At 39.8% G+C, this 22,411-nt stretch overlaps 2 protein-coding genes and 1 pseudogene across 3 annotated transcripts; 1 reads left to right on the top strand and 2 right to left on the bottom strand.

Annotated features, from left to right (window-relative positions):
- Positions 1–2,768: 2,768 nt before the first annotated feature.
- On the bottom strand, positions 2,769–6,675 carry LOC135487924 (uncharacterized; annotated as a pseudogene).
- LOC135493572 (luc7-like protein 3) lies at positions 5,493–14,660 on the bottom strand. Of its 2 annotated transcripts, XM_064780998.1 has the most exons (10): positions 14,548–14,660; positions 13,962–14,068; positions 13,435–13,573; positions 13,140–13,217; positions 12,683–12,778; positions 12,123–12,284; positions 11,484–11,704; positions 10,731–11,209; positions 10,397–10,564; positions 5,493–7,451 (listed from the first exon to the last, which is right to left on the bottom strand). In XM_064780998.1, the coding sequence occupies exons 1-9, from the start codon at positions 14,650–14,652 to the stop codon at positions 10,410–10,412; spliced, it is 1,542 nt and encodes a 513-aa protein (XP_064637068.1). In that variant the 5' UTR covers positions 14,653–14,660; the 3' UTR covers positions 5,493–7,451; positions 10,397–10,409. The 2 variants fall into 2 exon arrangements, with proteins under 2 accessions (XP_064637068.1, XP_064637060.1); XM_064780990.1 differs by having other exon boundaries at positions 5,493–10,564.
- Positions 14,661–14,883: 223 nt separating this feature from the next.
- Positions 14,884–22,233, top strand: LOC135493566 (eukaryotic peptide chain release factor GTP-binding subunit ERF3A-like). The gene is made up of 14 exons (XM_064780977.1): positions 14,884–15,161; positions 15,545–15,604; positions 15,857–15,901; positions 16,215–16,476; positions 16,755–16,832; positions 17,052–17,232; positions 17,342–17,496; positions 17,790–17,936; positions 18,178–18,271; positions 18,508–18,690; positions 19,042–19,113; positions 19,304–19,393; positions 19,664–19,832; positions 20,082–22,233. The coding sequence occupies exons 1-14, from the start codon at positions 14,963–14,965 to the stop codon at positions 20,132–20,134; spliced, it is 1,788 nt and encodes a 595-aa protein (XP_064637047.1). The 5' UTR covers positions 14,884–14,962; the 3' UTR covers positions 20,135–22,233.
- Positions 22,234–22,411: the final 178 nt, after the last annotated feature.

Genomic DNA, 22,411 nt, shown 5'->3' with positions numbered 1-22,411 from the left:
AGCCCCATGAAGAGATTTAATCAATCAGAAATTTGTTGAAGACAATCATGGGAACAGTATGCTATGATTTGAAAGAGAGACTCTCATGTGGTTGAGACGCGTGGACTGTTACTGCCCTTTATCTTTCGGGACTACAAGATGTCAAGGCGAATCATGGACCAATACGTGGGTTAAAAACACATCTCCTGAAATTGCCGTCAATGCTCTTACTTGTGATGACAACAATAAAACAATTTGCCGAGTTCTTCTCTATAGAATCCAAGTGAAGTGCAATAAATGATAAAGTTGGTGCTATAGTTCAGATTCCATATAACTTCGCAAAAATTGGCTGTTAGAAAAAGCATTTCCATATGGTCACTGGACATACCTCGCTTCTGTGACTCATTAAATACAGTCCAAGCTACAAAACGTGGAAGGTGGAAAACAATATAGAAAACTGATACCAGAATAAGGTTGATATGAACAGCTTTTTGCTTTGAATCCATCAATGTTTTGGTTCGTGAAACATGCGTTCTATCTTTCTGAGATTTTACTATGCCGAGTATTATAACCACATTGAAAATAAATAAAAACACACACGGTAACAAAACATAGCGTAGGCTGTCGGCGGTAAAATCAACAAGGACATTTTTGTAATAACAATTGGACCCAACCGGTTCATCATAATTCTCCATTAAAAGAGCTACGTGTACGTTCGTTGCTATGCCAAGAAGGCAAATAATAAGTAAAGCAAATTTCCGTTTGCGGCCTGTGATGAGAGCACGTTTTAAAGGAAACCAAACAAAAACAGCTCGTTCGAGCGTAAAACTAACAAGGCAAAATGACGACATCGTAGCACAGAAACAAAATATAAATCGCAAAAGCTTGCAGCTTAGGTTTGATATACCATACAGATCTACATACTGATTTCCGAAAACATACGGCATGCTCCATCGCAACCACTGCGGTACCGAACCGAGCATAAGTACACCAGCGTCACAAAATGTAACAACGCTGAAGTACTGTACTGTAGGATCGCTGCTTCGTTTTACCTTCAAAAACACCACTAACGAAAGAACGTTCCCACCCAGGCCGATGACTATGATCAGAAGAACGACATATCCCTGAATATAACCAACAATATCAAAGATAGATACACCTTGCAGCTTGACTTTGCTGGGTGATGTAGCCATGATTGGCTGAGAATATAAACAGACTTTCAGGAACGGGAAATGGTGACGCTACTCCACCTCTCTTGAGCCTTGTTCATATTTTATCTTCGATTGTCACTTCCCATTCCAATCTGTCCTTTCACGAGTCGGCTGAGGAACAGTTGTCGAGATGACACTTGACTCAAGGTAACTGCCGAGACATCCCTTCGTTTTGGATAGCCATATATTTTCTCACCTTCCTTTGTTTGGTCGTAAATCATATATATAGAAAGTAGCTAAGAATATCAAAGTAGTCGTGGCTATAGATAGGACTGCTCCTTCATGTACAGGCGTGAGTTGTCATTTATTCGCAATAACAACGCAGTGTTTTGTAGGCGTACATTGGCCTTACATACAGGCTACCAACGGCATCCAATACTGAACTTTTCAGATTCCCGCAGTTTGCAGCAGACGTTCCAAAATCCTGAGCAGGATTGGGCAGTGTGTGACATGCCCTCAGTGTTATTATTGTAGAGGACCACAAAAAATGATAAATTCGGTGCTATTATAGCTATTCAAATTTCAAGATTACTTCATAAAACGTTTCTAAAACTGAGAGTACGTGATTGCATGTATACGGCATAATGGCTGCACCATACCAATCACAAAGAACCGTCAACAAATGTAAAAATGAGGAGAGCGAGTCTGCTTTATTGCATCTGTATCCACTTCCCTCTACAAATGGAAAACAACGTTCAGACGAAACTGATGTCTTGTTATAGTGGCGCTTATTGTCGTTTCCAGCAGCTTGAAGAAAACAGCCGCGGACCAAGCGGCCGCGAATAAATGGCATTATTCAAATATCATGTAGATTTACATCAGCTTGTAAAGTTTCTAACAAATCAAATATTCGCTGGAAGGCAGAGCGATCAACAGAAGGATTTCGTGTTTGACTAAATAAATTTGTTTTATCGCACCACAATGCAGTCCTATGGTCAGAAAAATATAACAGGCAATAGGGTAACTTGATTTATGAAAAATGAGGTCATTAACAAAATGGTTACTGAACATCTTTTGTAGCTTGCGCATCCCCGGTCCGGATGGGTATCCAGCGCAAACTTCGCCGGCAAATTCAATATGCGATTTCATTATCACCCTTTTGACATCATATAGGCCAGAAACTGTCAGAGTACGGATGTTTCATATTCGAAGTCCTCAATTTCGCCGCAATTCACAGGATTAAAGTGCCACGAATTGCTCAGCTGTGTTGACACTTCAAATTTCGATCGGATGATTTTCACTGTGAAGTGTGCCGCTCCAACGATGTAGAATAATGATGAGTATGCCATGCGCAAACAAGTAATCAAATCTCACAAGACATCGCCAGAGGGTTTCAAACCCATTACCACGTGCACTCTCAGCGTCTTCACTTTCTCATAACGTTCCTTGGCGATATCATGCTTACTTGGCCGCACAAACTAGATCAACTTGACCATTTTGGAAAACAGTTTACTCTCAGTCGTTAGCAAGGCCAAACAGAGATTGACGCACATTCCTTTTAGCAACGGTGACAATTAACCTTGAGCATGTACTGGCCATAATGTGCATTTTCTCGGGAGCCGCAGCGATGATAAGAGCGTATGAATTATGTCCAGTTTTTGAGTTTTGTTCTGCTTACCTTTCGGCCGGAATTCACCAAACATTCTCCGGCCAAAATATCGTAGTCTCGTGGACCAACGGGCCAACCTTTCTAACTGATTAGTAGGCTACTATTGACGCCTCCTCCTCAGGAATAACCACAATGTTAAATCACTTGATCCATGATCCCCCAATTCAGGCGTGGAGGGTGTCTTTACATGGCGAAAAGAAGCCCTCGATGAAATATACAAGGAGCAATCAAAGGCACTTAATTGGAAGCTAGGAGTTCGTTAATACGCTGTAATGGGATGATCATGATCAAGTGGGACCATTGCGAGTGCATTCTGCTGTTCTTAGCGTGTTTTATTGAGACAGATAGGGAGTATTAAACATGTCCTCCCGGGAACTTGGCATGCGTGATTACAAAAACGGGTATTCGATAATCCCCAGGAAACGACGAGATATTCGACGGTGTCAACAAGGAAAATTCATGTATAGTTTTCTTACAGATCAATTTGCTATCATGGAAGATAGCGAAAGAACCACATACATATACATGTATACTATATTCCGATGCATTGTTTATCAACCTGAAGTAGACAATTTCTTCAATGACAATCAAGGACGCAAATGCGGGTCCATAACTCTCCCCTATACATGTATCATTTGGACCAGCTATTCACTTGTCCAGTTCAAGAACAAAAATCCTGAATATATATAGACATTACGATGGCTCTCAGCATATGTGACAACATGACTCTATCTTCCATGCTGAGAGAAACGATGAGCTCACCTTTCGCGTAAGTGCAGATTATCTCGGAAGATTCCTATTGCTTCGCAACAAGCAATTCTCCAAAATCTTCTTCTTGATATTCAATCTGGCGACTCGAAGCAACAATCAAACAAATGACACTCTCATTTAGCAGACGATCGCAGAAGCAATCATTCCGAACAGGCCAGCCCCATGAAGAGATTTAATCAATCAGAAATTTGTTGAAGACAATCATGGGAGCAGTATGCTATGATCTGAAAGAGAGACTCTCATGTGGATGAGACGCGTGGACTGTTACTGCCCTTTATCTTTCGGGACTACAAGATGTCAAGGCGCATTTGAGGGGGAGGGGGTTTCGTCACTGGAAATCATCATGTAAAATTCGTTGCTTTAAGTTGTATGTGCTCGAATCACAAACCGTCTCGTCGCACTCATCTATCTCCGTTTCATGGCGCTGTGTCTGCGATGAAAGCACTATCGTCCCTTCATTTTAGACTCGTATGAAATTCATACCACGTCGCCCTGGTTATCAGGAGTAATGTATGGGGTGGAGTCGTCAACTAAAGATAACGGAGAACAAAGGGAGAATGTCACGACCTTGTGCTATTCATCTTGCTAAAATATAGCGAGGTTTCACAAATTTCACGAATTCCGAATATTGAATTCAGGGATACTTTATTTATTGCTCATGGAAATTGAAATTATATATCTCTCGTATAATCGGACAGAAAATGACAAAAACTTGACTGTGTGAGAAAGCTTTTGTCGAACTGCAACGGAAAACCCGGCGCCATCTGGAATATTTCGATGAACCTATAATGGGTACAATACTTGCAGAATCTAAGCCGAATCCCAAGCGAGTATAGGTAATTACCGGACAGGAAACCAAACAACATTTGAATGAGACCCAGCGATCTAATTGAGGTCGCAGTCGGTAGTTTATTTCTCCTTTGGGAGAATATAGCTGGCGAAAGGTGATACATTCGCAGTACATCATCATAACCTACACTTCCACACCATTATTTCGTCTGGGCAGGAACCACCCACGGCAATGATGGTATGAATAATCAGAAGGCAACAGTGCAGACGGAATTTCAAGAACATCTGTTAGTAGAGAACTCTTACTGGGCCCCTGACTTTAATCCAACAATAGGTCTCTGGCCAATCCTTGATGTCACCAAGTGGTTGAAAGTCAGAAATGCCCCCAGGCAATATAGCCATGTGTCGTATTAAAAGAAGCTTATAACTTTTTCCACGGCGTCTGAATCCGCACGAAGAATGTGCCATTCCATGAAAACGTATGGGATGTTAATTGTTTTGAACAGTTCAATCGCGTGTTCCAGAGCCCTTGCTTCGTATCCTTTGATGTCGAGTTTCATGATGGCTGTCTTCAAGAATGTCATCAAGACGAATCATGGGAACTGGCTCCTGGAACGCTTTAGCTTTGGTGACACCGTCATTGATGTCAACGATGTATCCTGCTGCGTAATTGCCGGGCAATATTGTGGTGGCGACAGTTTTGTATTCGTCACCAGTCACAATCTGATCAGAAAGACCACAAAGGTCACATGACTTACGTAGACGACAAATAATCGCAAAACTTGAATCGACAGCCAGAACTTTTCGATCCCATTTTGCCGCCATCAGTGCGAAATTTCCAACATGACTTCCAATATCAAGAAAATCCCAGTCCGGGTTGCCTTCAGTGTCTCAATTGCGTCGAAAGTAAGCACCTCCCAGCGTCCATTTTTTACTATTCCTGCAGAACATCCTACGTTCTTTCCAGACAACTTGAATAGGATTGAACAGATTGTAATGTCAGACTTTTCTGGGCTAAGCCAAGGCTACCCACCTCCCCAGATGAGAAACTATACCATCAGTATATAGGCTACTCCTCAGAAGCTCCTACTCCAAGTATGAGAGTAAAGATTTGATCAAATCAACAAAGAATATACAAAAGCAGAAGTGTTTATTATCTCATGGTAGTGACAGAAAATCTTTGCACAAATATTGCTACATTCTTGTTAGTTATTACGACTCAATTCGACTTGAGTCTTTAGACCAGACAGGTCTTTGAACAGGCATTCAGTCTAGATCTATGAAGGAAAAACATGAGCAAAAACCAGCATCACTTTACAAAGCAAGCTTACCATTCAAATTAATTAACTGCCATATAAAGTTTACAATATGCCGATGCCGACAAATACTTCACACTTACAACTTCTTCCACATTCCATCCCCTACTCCCACCCAAACATTTTCCACATAATTACCCCCTTAATTCTGCAAAAAGGACCCATGAAAAGTAAAAGAAAAACATACATCCCTTATCCACGCTTCCAAACATAAATCAAAATTTTTGGTTTGGACTGTCACACAAATATCGCTCAAATATTTTACTCTTCTACAATCAACTAAGCATAGCGGCCAATTGCTTATAAGCATTTCATGATGATATTGATATCACGCACAAGTCATTGTCTGCAACAACTTCATACAAGATTGCCAGCTTTATGAACCATCCTAGAATAGCAGTCAAGCTTCTGATTAAAAACAAGTCAAGTACAGACATATGAGTTACATGTTGCAAGGATTCACGAAAGGAGAGTATAATTCACACCAACATTTACAAGTAAAGGTAGTTGTGGGTGATGCCAATAATACATGTGTTGCAACATACCAACAAGATTTTTCAAGCTGGCCTACATTGTATAATACAAGAGCACAACATTAATTGCAGCAATGGTATATACATGTACATGTACATGTACACATTTCATGCACAGGATCATGATGCATGCTTAAAATGATCAGGCAAACAGCCATGAATACCTAACATTCATTAACACCTTCACCGCCGAACCACGTAGATTTACGTGGCCCAAATCCCCCCTCTTTGAGCTGGTTATCGGTGTCTCATGGACTTCATGAAAGAACTACGTCATCGCCATCTTCAGGGCAAGATAGGAAATGAAAAGACCAACGTCCGTCATCGCCATCTTCAGGGCAAGATAGGAAATGAAAAGACCAACGGTCTTTCAGTTCCGACCGTGCCCTGAAGATGGCGATGGTTGTCTTTTCGGTTCCTACCTTACCCTGAAGATGGCGATGGCGTAGTTCTTTCATGAAGTCCATAAGATCTCCGATTACCAGCTCAAAGGGGAGGGGGATTTGGGCTACGCCGACCTGCGTGGTTCGGCGCTGAAGGTGTTAATGACTAAATTGTCAAGACAATACTGCGATCATTATTCCACATTCTCAAGATTGCAACATTGAACAGGCAATGTTATATTCTTTAGTTTTATCATTGCTTGAAATATATCGAATCAAACGGTCTGACAAAACTGAGACACACCTAACTATAACTTAAAAAGGAGAAAGTTTTGAAACTGAGGGAAAACGGTTTCTGAAACTATAACTGTGGAATGTCTCCAGAAAGGTCTTCATTATTGAATCAAAGATATTCACAAAATTGATTAAAGTGTGAGAAGTTATTTTATCACAAGTGGTGACAACTGCAAAAAATATTTTTTTAAAAACTTGCTTGTGATGAAATAGGTGACAATTGGAGAAAATTTCGAAAATCACTTCTTGTAATGAAATAACTCGAACATTTTTATTATTGATTAAATTGCATGGTTCATTTTTGATATTATATTTCGATAGATACACTCCAAAATGGCATCATAAATTTAGAAGTGTTTTCTAATTCTGAAAGAAGATCAAAAAGTGAAAATTTTACTACCACTACAAGGAGTATCATCTAAAATGTACAAATCACCTCATCACCATACCCTATCTTCACATCTTCAATCCAACATTGAGTAATCCTCGCACATGAACATCACTGTGGAGTCAAAACCAATCAAGAGTTGTTCTTCTGGCTGTCCGGCATAAAATCCTTGAGAAAGCTGCCAAAAACAAACAGAAATACGCAGGTGTTAGCAAAACACGAATCATAGTCTTAGATGGTTACTGAAATCTAATGGTTACCTGTGGTCTTCTTTCTGGTCACATCATCCATCGGGCTGGCATAAAAACTACCCTGGCTCAAAGGTCAAATACGGCGCAAGTTATGGCTAAAGCACAACCCAACATAATTTCGGGGTATAAAACTGTTAATTTTGCTCTGCCCTGTGAGTTACATGGACAAGAGTGGACTCATTAACTTTTGCAGATTGACAGTATCACAACTGATTTTCACATATTCACATCAATTCAAAAATTTAAATTAAAGCACATTCATTCTGCAGCCAAGGTAGTTTCTGGGGAACCAGCATTCATAATACATTATGCAGGAATGTTTTGAGCATGATCAACACAGAAGACTACAAAAGAAAAACTATGTTAAATTATGCACCTTGTGTCTTCTTCTCTTCATTCCGATGGACCAGTCACTGAAGCAGAACACCTGAACCCCCTAGGGGCTGAGGAGATGGCATTTGAGTAAATGAGAAAGTGGAGGAAACTCACTATGGTTGGTAAACTTTCAATCATGCAAATTCTTTATACGCTGTCAAAGGCCAACCCAAACTATCCATGGACCCTTACTTTTTTAAACTTCTAGCTTGGCTTTCCAACTACTGCTGCTAATATTTGAAGTCACAATATTTTTATCATACGGGGAAGAATTCTCCAGAAATCACATTGTCTCAAAATGCCACTACCTTGTGCAGGGTTTATCACTAACCTCTGATAAATGATGTGGGTCTTTCTTCCTAAGTATGAGCTGGTATTTGATAGTGTGAGGAGACGGCTGTTAAAGCTCTTAATCAGAAATTACATACACTTATTCATTAATGTACTGATGGCCCACCTATGTTACAACAACTTATGATCAAAGTGCATCATCACCTGACAACATCAACCTATTTCTGAAAATTGTGACTTCATAAAAATCGTACAAGTTTTACTATTTTCCAGAACATAAAGACCTGTAGAGTGTCTTTTTTTCAAAAGGAATTGAGGAGGAGTGATGCAGAGACTTCAAACAAACACACTGTAGATTGAAAGTGGAGCATGAATGTATAATGTATTTGGAAACACACCTTCTAAACTGTATCTGCTATAAAGCCCTCCCTTCAATAGATTCATAGGGCTTACACTCGTTTCAGGCTACATGTCATGTACCATACTTTTTAATTGATATTTTCTAACCTAAAAGTACATATTGCTTTGGACTGGAGAATGTCTGATTTGCATTTGATGGATAACAAAGTGGTTCGGCTTAATATGAATGCAACTGCAACTGGGAAATTCCAGACTGCAACAACTGGGCAGGGTTTTTCCATCCCCTCGGCGCTTGAAGTGTGGCTTTTTTTTTCTCTTCCGTGACAAAATAGGACACAATGTAACTCTGACTCAGTCCAATGTGCATTTTAAGTCGTAAGGTCAAGATTCGACCCACCTGCTATTTTAAGATTCCATTATTTTTCAGTGAAAGTTTTTGATTTTGTGTCACCAACATCTGTACTTCAAGACACGGATGGAAAAGCCCTGCTGAGTGAGAATACCTCATGTATGCGTGAATAGCAGCTCATCCATACCCATCATCACAATCAAGATGGCCACACCCAGAGGTTCGTCGGGGCTAACTAACACACCAGTAAGAACCGGGCCAAGAGAATGTTTACACCCCACATCCAATAAACATGAGAAATACCTCTAAATATCCGTCAGCATCTTTCCTTCCTGAAGACGAACGACCTTACAATGACTAGAAATACCTGGTAATGGCCTGGGTTTTGGGTGCGGAGTGACACACCCAGGCTGAGCATGTCAGAATGGACGGTAGTATGGCATGTATGGTGGGACTTGTCACTTGTCCTCTCCGACGATTCAAACATTATGTTTCGGAATCTAACACTGGTCTGGTGCGAATATACAGGTTTATTATTAAAAAGGGATGATTTATTGGTAAAAAAACATGAACATTATGCAAGCACAGATTGAAATCACAACAGAAATTCGAACTACACCCACCCAGAAAAGAAATTATTGTTTTATTGTAAAGTTTTAGTTGGTATGTGGAATGGCCCAGCACAGATTTTCAGCGATTTTTCAACAATTTTGACAAACATGGCAGATAACTGAAACTCCACTTGTTGATATTACCAACCATATCAATTAGTAGCCGATGTTGATCTTTTGATAGTCATAACCAACCGAAAGGAAATTGTCCATGGGCATCAAATGTTATTTCAAGCAAAAGATTACAAGCCAATCCCACAATCCTAAATCTGGTAGACTTTTCAAATTTATACCACTCCCAGCTGAATAAAGATTCACTCAATCACTCTGTCTGTTGACCAAGTCATTCTACTTCACTCAGTGACAATCTCTTCTCTCGGTATCCAGCCAAGATGTAGTTTTGTCCTGTTGTTGATAAGGTTGCACACAATACACCAATTCGTCAGAACAAGACATTTTTCAGATGTTGCTTTTCATGCATTTCATTTTCCACTTACCTGGTATATCTGAAAATGAATTTGATTAGAATGGTGCAGGCATCAAGGGCTCAAAAGGAAAGGCAAGAAGCGATACCACTGATTTTCCACTCAGTTTATCCTATATTGCTAATATAAGGCACATAAAGATATCGAGAAGGGATCATTACCTAAAACATCTTGACATCATGTAGAGCACCAACTATGTAAAATATAGGTATCACAGACTACCGATTAAAAATATAAATGCTAGTGTTAGAAAACGTCAAGTTATAAAAAGTAGCACCAATTCTTTGACTTCGATATTAATACAGCTCATTGGTCCAATATAGAATTGAAGTCAGCATAAAATTTCAATAAACTTTTGAGCCCCCTTGCCAATAAGCATTAAAACTTATCTCTTCACTTACCTCTGAGGTGACCTCAGTTATGATTCAAGTCACCTTCAATGTTTCCGTGCTCTGAGTGAGCTTTTACCTCTGGACTTCTTTCCTCCATCTTGGAATCTCTGTGGTGGTCTTTTTCACCTCCACCGTGACTGTCGCTGTCATCATTGCAATCATCGCTGTCATTCCTCTCTGGAAAACAATAAGGAGAAAATATACCCCAGCCCGGGGAAAAAAATACATAACACTGCGACCAATAGTCGGCTTCATAAGTAAATGTCACTGTCTTTTTTGGCCATTTTGGCCCATACTCCACACGCTTCACGAATTTGCCAGGCATAATTCACAAGATACGAACCTTTGGATCTGTCTCTCTTCTCATCCCCATCTTTCAACCAATAATCATGTCCCCTTTCACGTGACCTGTCCCTTCTCCTCTCTCCATCATGGTCTCTTGACCTGTGACGATCCTTCGACCTCTCCCTGGAACCTCGACCATCTGAATCAGACTTCCTATCTCTTTCAAGGCTAGTAGAACGCTTCTTCTCCCCATGTCTGCTACCACTCCTTGATCGTTTATCGCGGCTCTTGCGATCTCGACTTCTTGACCTGTGCCTGCGCTCCCTACTCTTTGATCCTCGTCTGTCTCTGCTCCTTGATCGTTTCCTATCACGACTCCTAGACCGTTTTCGATCACGACTTCTAGACCGCTTTCTGTCATGACCACTGGAGTACTTTCTCTCACGACTTCTAGACCTCTTTCTGTCTCTACTTGTGGATTTTTTTCGATCACGACTCCTTGATCGCTTCTTGTCACGGCTTCTTGATCTGCGGTGTCTGTGAGCATAAAGAACTAGAATTTATATCTTTTGCAATACCTATTCAGTGACCAATAACTCTCTACTTTTGTTTTAAAGGAGACAATATGGTGACTTCTAATGACTCCAAAATGTTATTACACACGCCATCTTCACAAATTTTAACCAACAAATCTGTTGACTACAGCTAACTTAAATGTAGTTTTCAAGCCCAACAAGAAAACGTTGAAAATATTTGGCTATTTCATGCTGGTAGATGTATAGAAATAAAAACAGATCATGTGCCAACTTACCGATCATGATCTCGACTTCTCTTTCGATCACGGCTCCTGGAGCGATGCCGGCTGCGACTCCTCTTCTTTCTCCTCTCCTCCCTTTCTTTTTCTCTTTCCTTCTCTCGGTCCTCCCGTCTTTTTCTCCTCTCCTCTCTTTCTTTTTCTCGTTCTTTTTCCCTCTCTTCTCGTTCAAGTCTCCATTGTTCTTCCCGTTCCAATTCTTTGTTTTTCTTCTTATCCTAATAGATAAGACCGATATAAATCCGCTCAGCGAGCCAGTGGCAAAGTAGACAAAATATCTTACAAATTTAGGATACACTTCTAGTTCTACATTTACCGGTTTTAGAAAAAGCTGAATTTTTTGTCAAAAATTTGTTGAATTATCCTTTCACCAATCGTTTGAACTTAAACCTATTTTAGACTGGGGATATTTTGGGAAAATTTTAGATCTACATGTTAACCACATATTTAATGAAGCCAAAATAACGGTGTTCCTGTTACTCAGACAGTGCTAGTCTCAAGTTTTCGAACTATCTTGTTGTTGGTAGGTGTTGAGATCCAGTTTGGACTTATATCTGTGCCCCACTCTAAGCAATCAGGCAATGTCTGCCTCTTCTGCATCTTACTAATACTACTAGGCAATCAAGATACACTTACCTTAAATTCTTCAACAGTTGATCTGACTTTTGCATAGCCCATGTGTTGTTTTCCCATCAGATGTTCCTCAGCCCGTTGTTTGGCATCGCCAACAATAAGGAAAGCACCACACACTTCACACACCTCCATTTCTTTCAGTTGAGGCATTGAAACATTCATTTGCTGAAAAAACAATAATGCCAATAGAAATTCCGGGCTCTTTGAACACCCCAAAAAGTCTTTTTTCTTTCCCTAAACTGAACAGAGGGCCCTTGGTAATTGGAAACCTGATACTAAACTCCCCGAGGGCCCTAACAGATTATACAGGAAGTTCAAGTCCAATTCTGTCAGGGTCAGGTATAGGAGAAGCCCTGGATGATGTTCGTCTTCTTCTATGTTTCTGCACAGAATAACCAATGATGCTCATTTCAGGAGGACAACAAGTTTAAGAACAACTGTGGGGAACAGAGACATTGAACGTGACATCCACAAATGTAGGAAACTGATGCTCAGAGAAGAGGAGTAGGCTGACTGCCAGATGACTACTATTTTGCCCTGGTTAAGTTTCTTACGTCACTTACAGTTTCTAAATGATTCCTTTCATCTTTGAGTTGTTCACACAGATTCATCAAGCCTTGGGCTTCCTCCACTTTTCCTTCACAACCAAGTTCTTCAGCCTGAAATGGAACATTCATGTCTCACAAGTCTCAAGTCATTCTCAGCACTGAAGGCGTTTAAGTTAATACCAATATTGTGGCTTTTACTTCTTTTGAACAACGGGACGCTAATCTCTATTCTTTACAGAAGGGCCTACTTGTAACTCTTACTGACAATCCATCCATTCTAGTATACAAATCTAGCAGTAAATATCGCAATGTTAATCTGTGACAGTTTGTCAACGTTACGATCTCGTGAATTAATAAAATCATAAGGGTGATTTTTGGTCATCCTGAGGGCTTCTTCTAACTGGCTTCCCTCTAAAACAGTGTTATTAAAGGACAATTGTGTGAAATAAAGCAAGCATGAAAACAGACATACCTGACCGACAAGTTCATTGATCCTTTCTGATAAAACCTGAACTTTCTCTTCTTTATTGACATGATGTGGAGCAAAGGTCTGAATAAAGAAAGTAAAGGATGAAGAACCATTTATGACTACTAAATTTGTCAATGACTTTAAACCAAGTAAACACTGGATACTGGCGGTGGTACATATAGATCAAATCTACATGAACATGTTCACCAAAATGTCTTTAATTCTTGTCCAAGATGTGTTTGTTCTGATGAGACAAGGAGAAATATTTGAAAAAGGCACATAAATGCCAACTCCTTACGTTCCCCTGCATTGAGTTGAGTGCTAATCTCTGATGGCCTCTTTTGATTCGACGATCCACATCATATACCAGGCCTTGTAGAAATCGGAAGAATTCATCTTCATAGCCAACACGACCAAACTTTGGGTCAGCCTCATACCTGGAATTAACAAAAGAACACTCTACATGTATGAAGACAAGTCAAAGGTCATTGAGCAGAAATGACGAGTCAAGTCACTCTGAACTCAGGAGGACACTTTAAGTATCTGGTCTATAAAAATTCAAATCTCAAAGTAAAAAGAAATTGGTATTAAAGTTTCCAACAATTAGGTAATACCGATTCAGTACTAAAAGCCACCTTGAGCACTGTTTGAAAGGAGCAGACTGCAAAAAAGGAAGGGAGTCATCCCCTCTTCTTATTTCCCGAAGGCTGAAACGCCGGTCAATGCAGGCACCAAATGACTCGTATATGTTTTTGAATGTCATAGCCACAAATATACATAATGATTTGGATAATTCCTTTGCAAATCAAAATTTCAATGACTTACGATTGTTTTAGGGCGTCATCATGCTGTTTGTTGCAGTTTCCAAGGTCTGCTCTGGTGTTCACAAATAGCTCATGTGGACAAAAACCACAAAGGAAGTATTTACAAACCTGAAAAGGAGAAAGGCAGTCCTGATAACGGCTATATATGACCATGGTGTGCATTAAGTTAACTGTACACCGTGTACATACAATACATCATTACATGGGCGATGGTGTAAACGGAAAGATAGTCCCTCGAATCATAGAGTCCTTCACTTTCACTGAGTGAAATGCCTGTGGTGGCTCCTATCCTACCTAGTCCTGGGGCTGGCTGGGCTCACTCGTTCCTTGGACGCGCGGTTGGCTGTCCTGCAAGCGAGTTTTTCTGAGATACCCCACACTCGTTTGAGTGCACGAAATGCACACGGATGCACAGGGCAGTGCCAGTGCAGTGCAACTTGTGTGCATGCAGGCACGTGCATTTTGCACGCTAACGACTGGCGTGACCGAGGTGGTCCAGGGCCGTCGGATTTTGAGCGAAGAAAACATCCACCACTTTGAATGCGTATAGAATTTTGATGTGTGCATATTGCGAAGGTGAAAGTTACCTGGGGATCGTCCCAGTTCGTTTCATTTCTTTTATCGGAAGCGCCTAAATTGCGGCTTTTTCCCATCAACTCATCGAGCAACTGCGCTGCCGCGGCGGCTGCCATTTTGTTGTTGATTGTCGACTATTAAGATGTACCACGAACCAAGACTAACAATCTCTCCTTTCTTTCTGTAAGTTTAAATCTGCATATCAATGAGAGCCAAAAGACGAATTTTACAGATATAATTGACAGTTAAAAAGAATGTTCTTATTCAAAAGTGGTACAATTGACTCCTTGACTCACCCAACTTGAGTCATAAATTTGGTACATCATGAATTCTTGCGTGACGTCATCCATTCTTGCCACACGCGGTTCCTGCCAGCTGTGGAGAAACGTGGATTAAAATCAAATATTTGTCGCTAAAACCATCAAAATGGCTAATCCTGAGGGCCAAAACAATCTACCAGATTCTTGGGAAACCCAGGATGATGGCACACTTGGCGATCAGGACTCTGGGTGCAACACAAAGTCGAGTTTCGCCTCCCTGAATGTCGATGCCCCTGCCTTCGTTCCAGGACAAAATATCCATGCAAAGGAATTTGTGCCTTGTTGGGGGCCGCAATCCGATTCCGGTACACATCTGTGTCTCTTATTTGCTTGATCAATCTTGTAATGTGGTTTTACCTTACATTCATGCTTTCAAGGAACCTCCACCTTAAAATTCACGCTCACTACAAAAAATAAAAGGAATAAAAACTATCTGAAGAGTGAAGTTCATAGATTGTAATCGTATAAAATGTGTTGTCGTTGTCAGCTGTATAATCACTGTTCAAATCTATCCATGCGTCATGACCGTCTTTCCAAGAGCATTACGACGATAATACACAATGTCAATGTGCTGAAACTGCCATTTTCCAGCCTCTCGGCTTAGCTTCACCAAAATTGACTTGGTGCTGGTCAGGAAATCATCCCAGTTTGTGAATTGATTTGTTCATATAATTTTTTTGTTCTGTAGGTGCAGTCAAGGATGCTGCTGGTGAAACTGAAACTAAGGAGATGAAGGACTCTTCACCAGGTAAGCCTCACTCGTCTCCATTCGCGATGCAAAGACCGTCTCATGCCTGATGGCTGACTTACAGAGCTTGGCTGCCCTTCACAATGACCAATTAAACACCTGAACGTCTTTGGCCTTGAATCTGTATTTTCATTGTAATTTGGATGAAAAACTTGCTGTGGTAATTAATGAAACATGTTCGTCTGATCTTGTGAGAACAATCACTTCATACATTCATGTATATAGTCACAATTTCCTTTTGTTCTAAATTAGGTCATGCGATGAACAACAGGGGAGATGAAGAACCTCCACCTCCAGGTATGAATTTAACAAAACTTGAACAATTTTGTATCTTTTTTTTTCAGACAGCATTATAGTATAATAGGCCTTTTCGAAGAAGACAAAGCAGCGCCAAAACAAATCAAATGCGCACACTCTGAACACATCAAAAGGCCTGTATAAAGCCGACTTTAGAATTTTTGTATTGACTTGGGAATTTGTACTGATAATGACCAGGACAACCATAAATCCACCAAGACTCTCATGTATAGTATTCAGATGACCTGTTTGTTGATAAATAAATTTATTTAGATTGATATTAAATTAAGAAGTTGTTCCCCTTTCATTACAGATGATTGGTCTGCAGAAAATGGCAATGATAATGAGGAAAAGAGTGGCAGTAGTGCAGATAGCACAAGTCCTACAGGTACCCCTGCAAGTGCTAGTGTTGAAAATTCTGACCCAGACGAGGAGGATGAGGACAGTGCCGAAGCAAGACCAGTGAGACGCAAGAAGGACCCTTCAGTATGTGAAGAGAAACCAAAGGAACATGTCAACATTGTCTTCATTGGTCATGTAGATGCAGGCAAGTCTACAATTGGTGGACACATAATGTAAGTACTTCAGGACAAAGAGAAAACCCACCTATTTTCACCCATCGAATAATACAATAAGGTTTGGCCTGGGAGCTGGCTTAAAGTTTGGGTGAAAAGAAAATACCCGTCCCACAAAGTCATTGGCATTGTGCTATATAAAGATTGATCATTCTCTCCAGTATGAAGTATTGGCTGGATGTTTTGTTTGAAAACAGTACGGGTTTACTATGTCGCAGTTTAATGACGCAGAGAGTGAGAGATGAGCAGAAAAATAAGTACTTTGTATTCTTTTTCAGGCATCTAACTGGTATGGTTGACAAAAGAACATTAGAAAAGTATGAAAAGGAAGCCAAAGAGAAGAACAGAGAGACGTGGTAAGGATATGTGGTAGATCCTCACCTGTCAGCATAGTTAGACTACAGTTATCATGCGAAGAACATCCTAACTGAATCAAATTCAAGCTCTTTGTACGGAGTGTCCCAAGGAGGTGTGAGGCCAGGTCAATTAAATGACAACACTAGTGAAGCCATTCCTTTCTTATTCAATTGGGCTTATAACCAAGGAATATAATCTGTACTCCTTCTTTGTTTAAGGTACCTTTCATGGGCTTTGGACACTAATTCTGAAGAACGAGACAAGGGCAAGACCGTGGAAGTGGGGAGAGCTTACTTTGAAACAGAGACCAAACATTTCACAATCCTAGATGCCCCTGGTCACAAGAGTTTTGTTCCAAATATGATCGGTGGTGCATCACAAGCTGATTTAGCTGTATTAGTAAGTATTAGATGACACTGAACCCTACAGTCTCTTGAACTTGAAGCCACTGATTTAGTGATTGTCTTTTTCTCCCTTAATTTCTAAAGATTGATCATTGATATTACAGGTTATTTCTGCCCGTCGGGGAGAATTCGAAACGGGCTTTGAACGAGGAGGACAAACTCGTGAGCATGCAATGTTAGCCAAGACAGCTGGAGTGCGACAACTTATTGTTTTAATTAATAAAATGGACGACCCTACTGTCTTATGGGACGAAGCTAGGTAGGTTGGGATTCAACCCATGCAGTGATGTCTCCAAATGACACGTCGATAATCCAGGTACTGAAAAAGACCAAGATGTTCCTTAGGACAAAGAGGAAATTGTGGTTATTTTCCGGCACTGGGTAAGGCCTACACATAGTAAAGGGGACAGAGTCTTGGCTTCCCTCCTTAGGCTTGAATTTAAAGTTGAAATAAAACCCCAGAGTGCAACTCTTAATTATGCAGTTATGTTTTTCCTTTATTGATGAAATAGCTTAATTTCAACTTTCTCATTTTTTACTGTTTCTTTTCAGATACAATCATTGTGTAGACAAATTAAAGCCATATTTACGCAAAATTGGCTTTAATCCCAAAACAGATATCTACTTCATGCCTGTATCAGGCTACACAGGGGCCTTCCTGAAAAACCCGCCAACAGACAACTGTTGTCCGTGGTACACGTAAGTAGAGTTAACATTCTGTAAACAGTAGTTGATTGAATTTTGTGTTCGTTGTGTGAAGTAAATATAAAATAAAAATTTCTCTCTTGACTCTTGCCCTGGAGTGGGAACTGAATTCTCTATAGCATTGTGGTATTTATGGAAAAAAATGTATGTAATTGTGTTGTTAGAAGTCTGAAGCTATGTCTCTAGTGCTCTATTTTGTCTCCCAGTACAATTTTGTATGGCCTCCTATTTTCAGGGGACCATCACTGATTCAATATTTAGAAGATCTTCCCAAATTGACAAGATCCTCAGATGGTCCGCTTAGAATCCCAATTGTAGACAGATACAAGGTAAGCATTTATCTTGGAGAAATGGCATCTTTGGAGCAAAAGAACAGAAATGCAACACTTCAGTTTCAGTTTATGTTGATCTTCTTATTCATCATTTGCTCTGCACTTCGAGACATGATTATTCCCTGAAAGAGTTGACAGATGTAAGCTATTTTTCAGTTTCTTACTTATCTTCGGCCATATTTTTCTCTTGGCTAAATGGAAATGGCTTTAATACACCATGTTCTGGGTTACAGGATATGGGAACCATAATTTTGGGCAAAGTGGAATCAGGAAGTGTGTCTCAAGGTCAAAAACTTCTGATGATGCCAAACAGAACACCGGTTGAAGTTATGCAGTTGTGGTCTGATGAGGAAGAAAAAGACATTTGCTTATGCGGAGAAAATATCAAAGTTAAATTAAAAAATGTGGAAGAGGAAGTAAGTATTAACATTTCAGAACCGTTGCAATAGTCACGAAAAAAAATTTTCATTCAGATTTCAGCTGATAATCAAGACTTAGACTGAGAGGGAACAAAGGAGGTTTTTGCCTTGCCTATCATGGTGGACCCTCAAAATGACCATTGGACTGAGCTGAAGAAATTTTCTTAATTTCTGCACTGAGAATGCTGAACATGTCTGGTTTTTAGATAAGGATCCATCAAAACCAAACTTCAAAGAAATTGGACCTGTAGTTCGCCCTCCAGAGCCCCAAACAATGCAAAAATAACATTTACGACAAATAGACATACTCAACATCATTGAATGTGATTTGAATATTTCATTTTTCAGGATGTGTCCCCAGGCTTCGTGCTGTGTGATCCAAGCAATGTGTGTACTACTGTGAAGACCTTTGATGCTCAGGTTAGTGCAATATACATGTTTGTTGATGTCTTAAAGCAACACATTTGGTCTGAAGAATCGAATGAAAGTCAATATCTTATTTGTTAGTTTATGTGATGGTTAGACACTGGCTAGTTTAGTTTTGACTACAGTATTGAAATGTAAACATGTTGGTGAATCCATACTTTCATCTCCTAATTTGTCTTTTCAGATCTTCGTCATTGAGCACAAGTCCATTATATGTGCTGGTTACAATGCAGTAATGCATATACATGCATGTGCAGAAGAAGTCCGACTCGATGTGAGTTTTTGTTTATTTGACTCTGACACGAACTCTTCTTTTGATATGCTGACTGAAATTTAGGACAGAAGTGACTCCTATCTTACTTTGTTTAAGGGAACTTTTCCGGGGAAAAAATTTAGTTTTCTGAAAACCTTTGAACCGGACCTCCTGAACACTAGCCTAGAGACCCAAGCCACTGTGCTCCTTGAGATAATTCCTTTCTTGCATGTATTAGTCTGTCTTTTGTTTGCTTGTATCTGTATACTAACCAAAAGTGTTGTTTTCCAGCGTTTACTCTTTCTGATAGATAAGAAGACAGGCGCCAAGACCAAGGCCCCTAGATATATCAAACAGGATCAGATTGCTGTTGGTCGATTTCATGTCACTGGAGGCCATCTCTGTATGGAAAAATTCACAGATTTTGACCAGATGGGACGATTTACCCTTCGAGATGAAGGTATAGTACTGTGATACCAATTCTTCAGCGGTTGGATTAAAAGACACTCTTTGTTTAACAGTTATAATATTTGTACATTTTGTACGACTGACATGCTACAAAGATTTTTGATTGGAAAAACTGAAAGAAATTCGTGTTTTCCAAAAATAAAATCTTGAAAATTTTGGTTTTTGGCGAATTTGGAAAATTTGGTGTTTTTGATTATCCTATTCTGAAGTAAATTCTAACCAAGTCTTTCTTTTTTTGCAGGTAAAACAGTGGCGGCAGGCAAGGTGGTGAAACTTGTTGATTACAGGCAGTAATGGTTGAGAAATTTGCCCTCTATGCTCTGAAATGTGAGCATGAAGGCCTATGTATAACCTATGGTTAAACGTGTTGAGATGTTGTATGCATCTTCGATGAACTGTTCATTGCACTCTGTTCTCAGCCACAGAACTGATAACTTTGTATGTAGATATCTTATGTTTGTTTCTGCTGGAAAAATGGTACTATCGGCACACTGGTGAAATCATTCCGGGCTGTGATTTAGGCCTGGTCTGAAATTGCATAGGGAAGAGCATTTATTTCATCCAATAAATTGGAGAAATATTGCACATGTGACAAAGTCTGACTTAAAATTGGCTTTACCCAGTTTGCAACCCGATGTAGGTTGAAAGTTTTATTTCCTGTCAATTATTCTTCTCGTACTAATCATGTCTGAAAATCTGGCACGCAAAGCAGTCCGATTTATGTATATATTAACAAGTTACTTAGGACTTGCTGTGCTCATTGTTTCAGTGATGCAGACTATTTTAACATGTTAAATGATATTGATAAAGAAGCGAATTAATAAATACATTGATGCTAGAATAGAAATAGTATAATGAGAAAAAATTGTGTTACATGTAAAGGGTACGGTAACATTGATGAATCATGTTTGGCCCAAACAACCGGGAATGTCTGCTCCCAAATATAGTGTTTTACCAATCTCCCTTAGAAGAAGGATCAAACTTGGAAAAGTGATAAACCTTGTGATATGGACCTACGTACATGTACACAACATAACTTAGCTATAGGCACCTGTACATGCTGCTGCCCAGAGAGTTAGGGTTCATATATATAGTAACTCTCAATCACAGAAAAAAGGATTGAAAAATTGTAAATACACATTCACATTAGATTTTAGGTCAGTGCGAAGGAGTAACTTATCGGAGAAGGTTGATTAATTTGTAATGCAATGAATGTCTATCTTAAGATAAGTGTCATATGTAGTTATCATAGAGTGGGAGAATGTTGAAATTGATAAGGCAGGGCTGCCATCCCATCAGTACTTTCCGCACTTGGTCCTGAAATTTGTCAAATTTGCCAAAAAAAACGACCGCGTAGATGTTTGGAAGCCCTGATAAAGTGCTTTCTACATAAAAAAATTGATCAAAAGATAATGGTGGCTTACATGTAGGACATACTTGTGTGTTGAACTTGAAGTGGTCAGAATGGCAGGCAGTGATCTGATTTTGTCTTTGACAGTGCTTGTGTTGATTTATCCACTGCTTTCAGAGATCATAATTGCTCTGTCCCACTCAGGAAATTTCTGGTCTAGATACGATTGTTTCTTTGGTTTCTTGTTTCAAGTGGGGTTCTTTATTGTGTTCCAAATTAAAATGAAATTAGCTTGATGGAGATTTTGAACTTTATATATTGTGAGAATCAATCGGTGTGCTGATAGTCACCATTTTGGTTATCTTTTCTGCGGTGTTGGGCATTCCTGCTCTGTGCTTCCAAAACAGGAGCCGTCTAGTTCAGCACACATGTAACAGTGGATGTTCTTGAATCTTTTGTTTAGCTTGAAACAGGCAATGTATACATTGTAATAATGTTATCAATTATGATAGTTACTTACTTGGCTTAAGCCATTTTTTTCTGATTTTGAACCTTGGCAGTGCTGGGTCAAAACTGGTAAATGATTATGGGATTATGCTATCTCTGTTATGTGCACACATTGGAGATACATTTGAGTTCTACCATCTCTGTCATTTGCTCCCCTTTGGGATGCATGTGAGACTGGCTTTATCTTGAGTTCACGTTCAAGATTGTATTCATGCTCAATATCATCATGTCTAGGTCATGTGCTCACATCCGAGATGAGCTGTATTGACTTATAATGTCGCATTTTGAATGGTTAGGGGCAGGGTTGTAGGACTTTTTCTACTTGTGATTTTGTGGCTGAGAACAATGTAGTGTCCATGTGTTGATTTGGAGGGAGGCTCCACACCTATATTGAATGTTGGCTTCTGTGACCTCTTGCGTCATTTTGTATACTGGTAATTATGGAGGTATTGATGAACCTTGCTTATGTCCAAGATCATTCACAGCTATCTTTAATTATTGACATAAATAAAGGTATTATTTGATACAGGAAAAACTTCTGTCTTGTTTTCTACTATTCAGTTCTATTCCAATGGACGATTTTTCTACCAGGCATGTTCTTTGTTTGGCTAATGATGTTTTAACATCTGAACTCCACAGTTCACGCATCCTGAACCTCAGACCAACACTTGGCGTGTTTCAGGGGAGGAGGATATGACTGCTTGTTGGTCTAC

This window comes from Lineus longissimus, chromosome 1 (assembly GCF_910592395.1).
Source record: "Lineus longissimus chromosome 1, tnLinLong1.2, whole genome shotgun sequence".
Lineage (NCBI taxonomy): Eukaryota > Metazoa > Nemertea > Pilidiophora > Heteronemertea > Lineidae > Lineus > Lineus longissimus.
This window is presented reverse-complemented; position numbering and strand designations above follow the sequence as displayed.

Coding starts and splice junctions, on each gene's coding strand:
- LOC135493566 (XM_064780977.1), top strand. CDS start 14,963: ATGGCTAATCCTGAGGGCCAAAACAATCTACCAGATTCTTGGGAAACC. Junction 19,394..19,663: donor CAGAAGAAGTCCGACTCGAT/GTGAGTTTTTGT, acceptor GTTGTTTTCCAG/CGTTTACTCTTTCTGATAGA. Junction 19,833..20,081: donor ATTTACCCTTCGAGATGAAG/GTATAGTACTGT, acceptor CTTTTTTTGCAG/GTAAAACAGTGGCGGCAGGC.
- LOC135493572 (XM_064780990.1), bottom strand. CDS start 14,652: ATGGCAGCCGCCGCGGCAGCGCAGTTGCTCGATGAGTTGATGGGAAAA. Junction 12,779..13,139: donor TCAATGAACTTGTCGGTCAG/GTATGTCTGTTT, acceptor GTTCCATTTCAG/GCTGAAGAACTTGGTTGTGA. Junction 11,210..11,483: donor AGAAGTCGAGATCATGATCG/GTAAGTTGGCAC, acceptor TTATGCTCACAG/ACACCGCAGATCAAGAAGCC.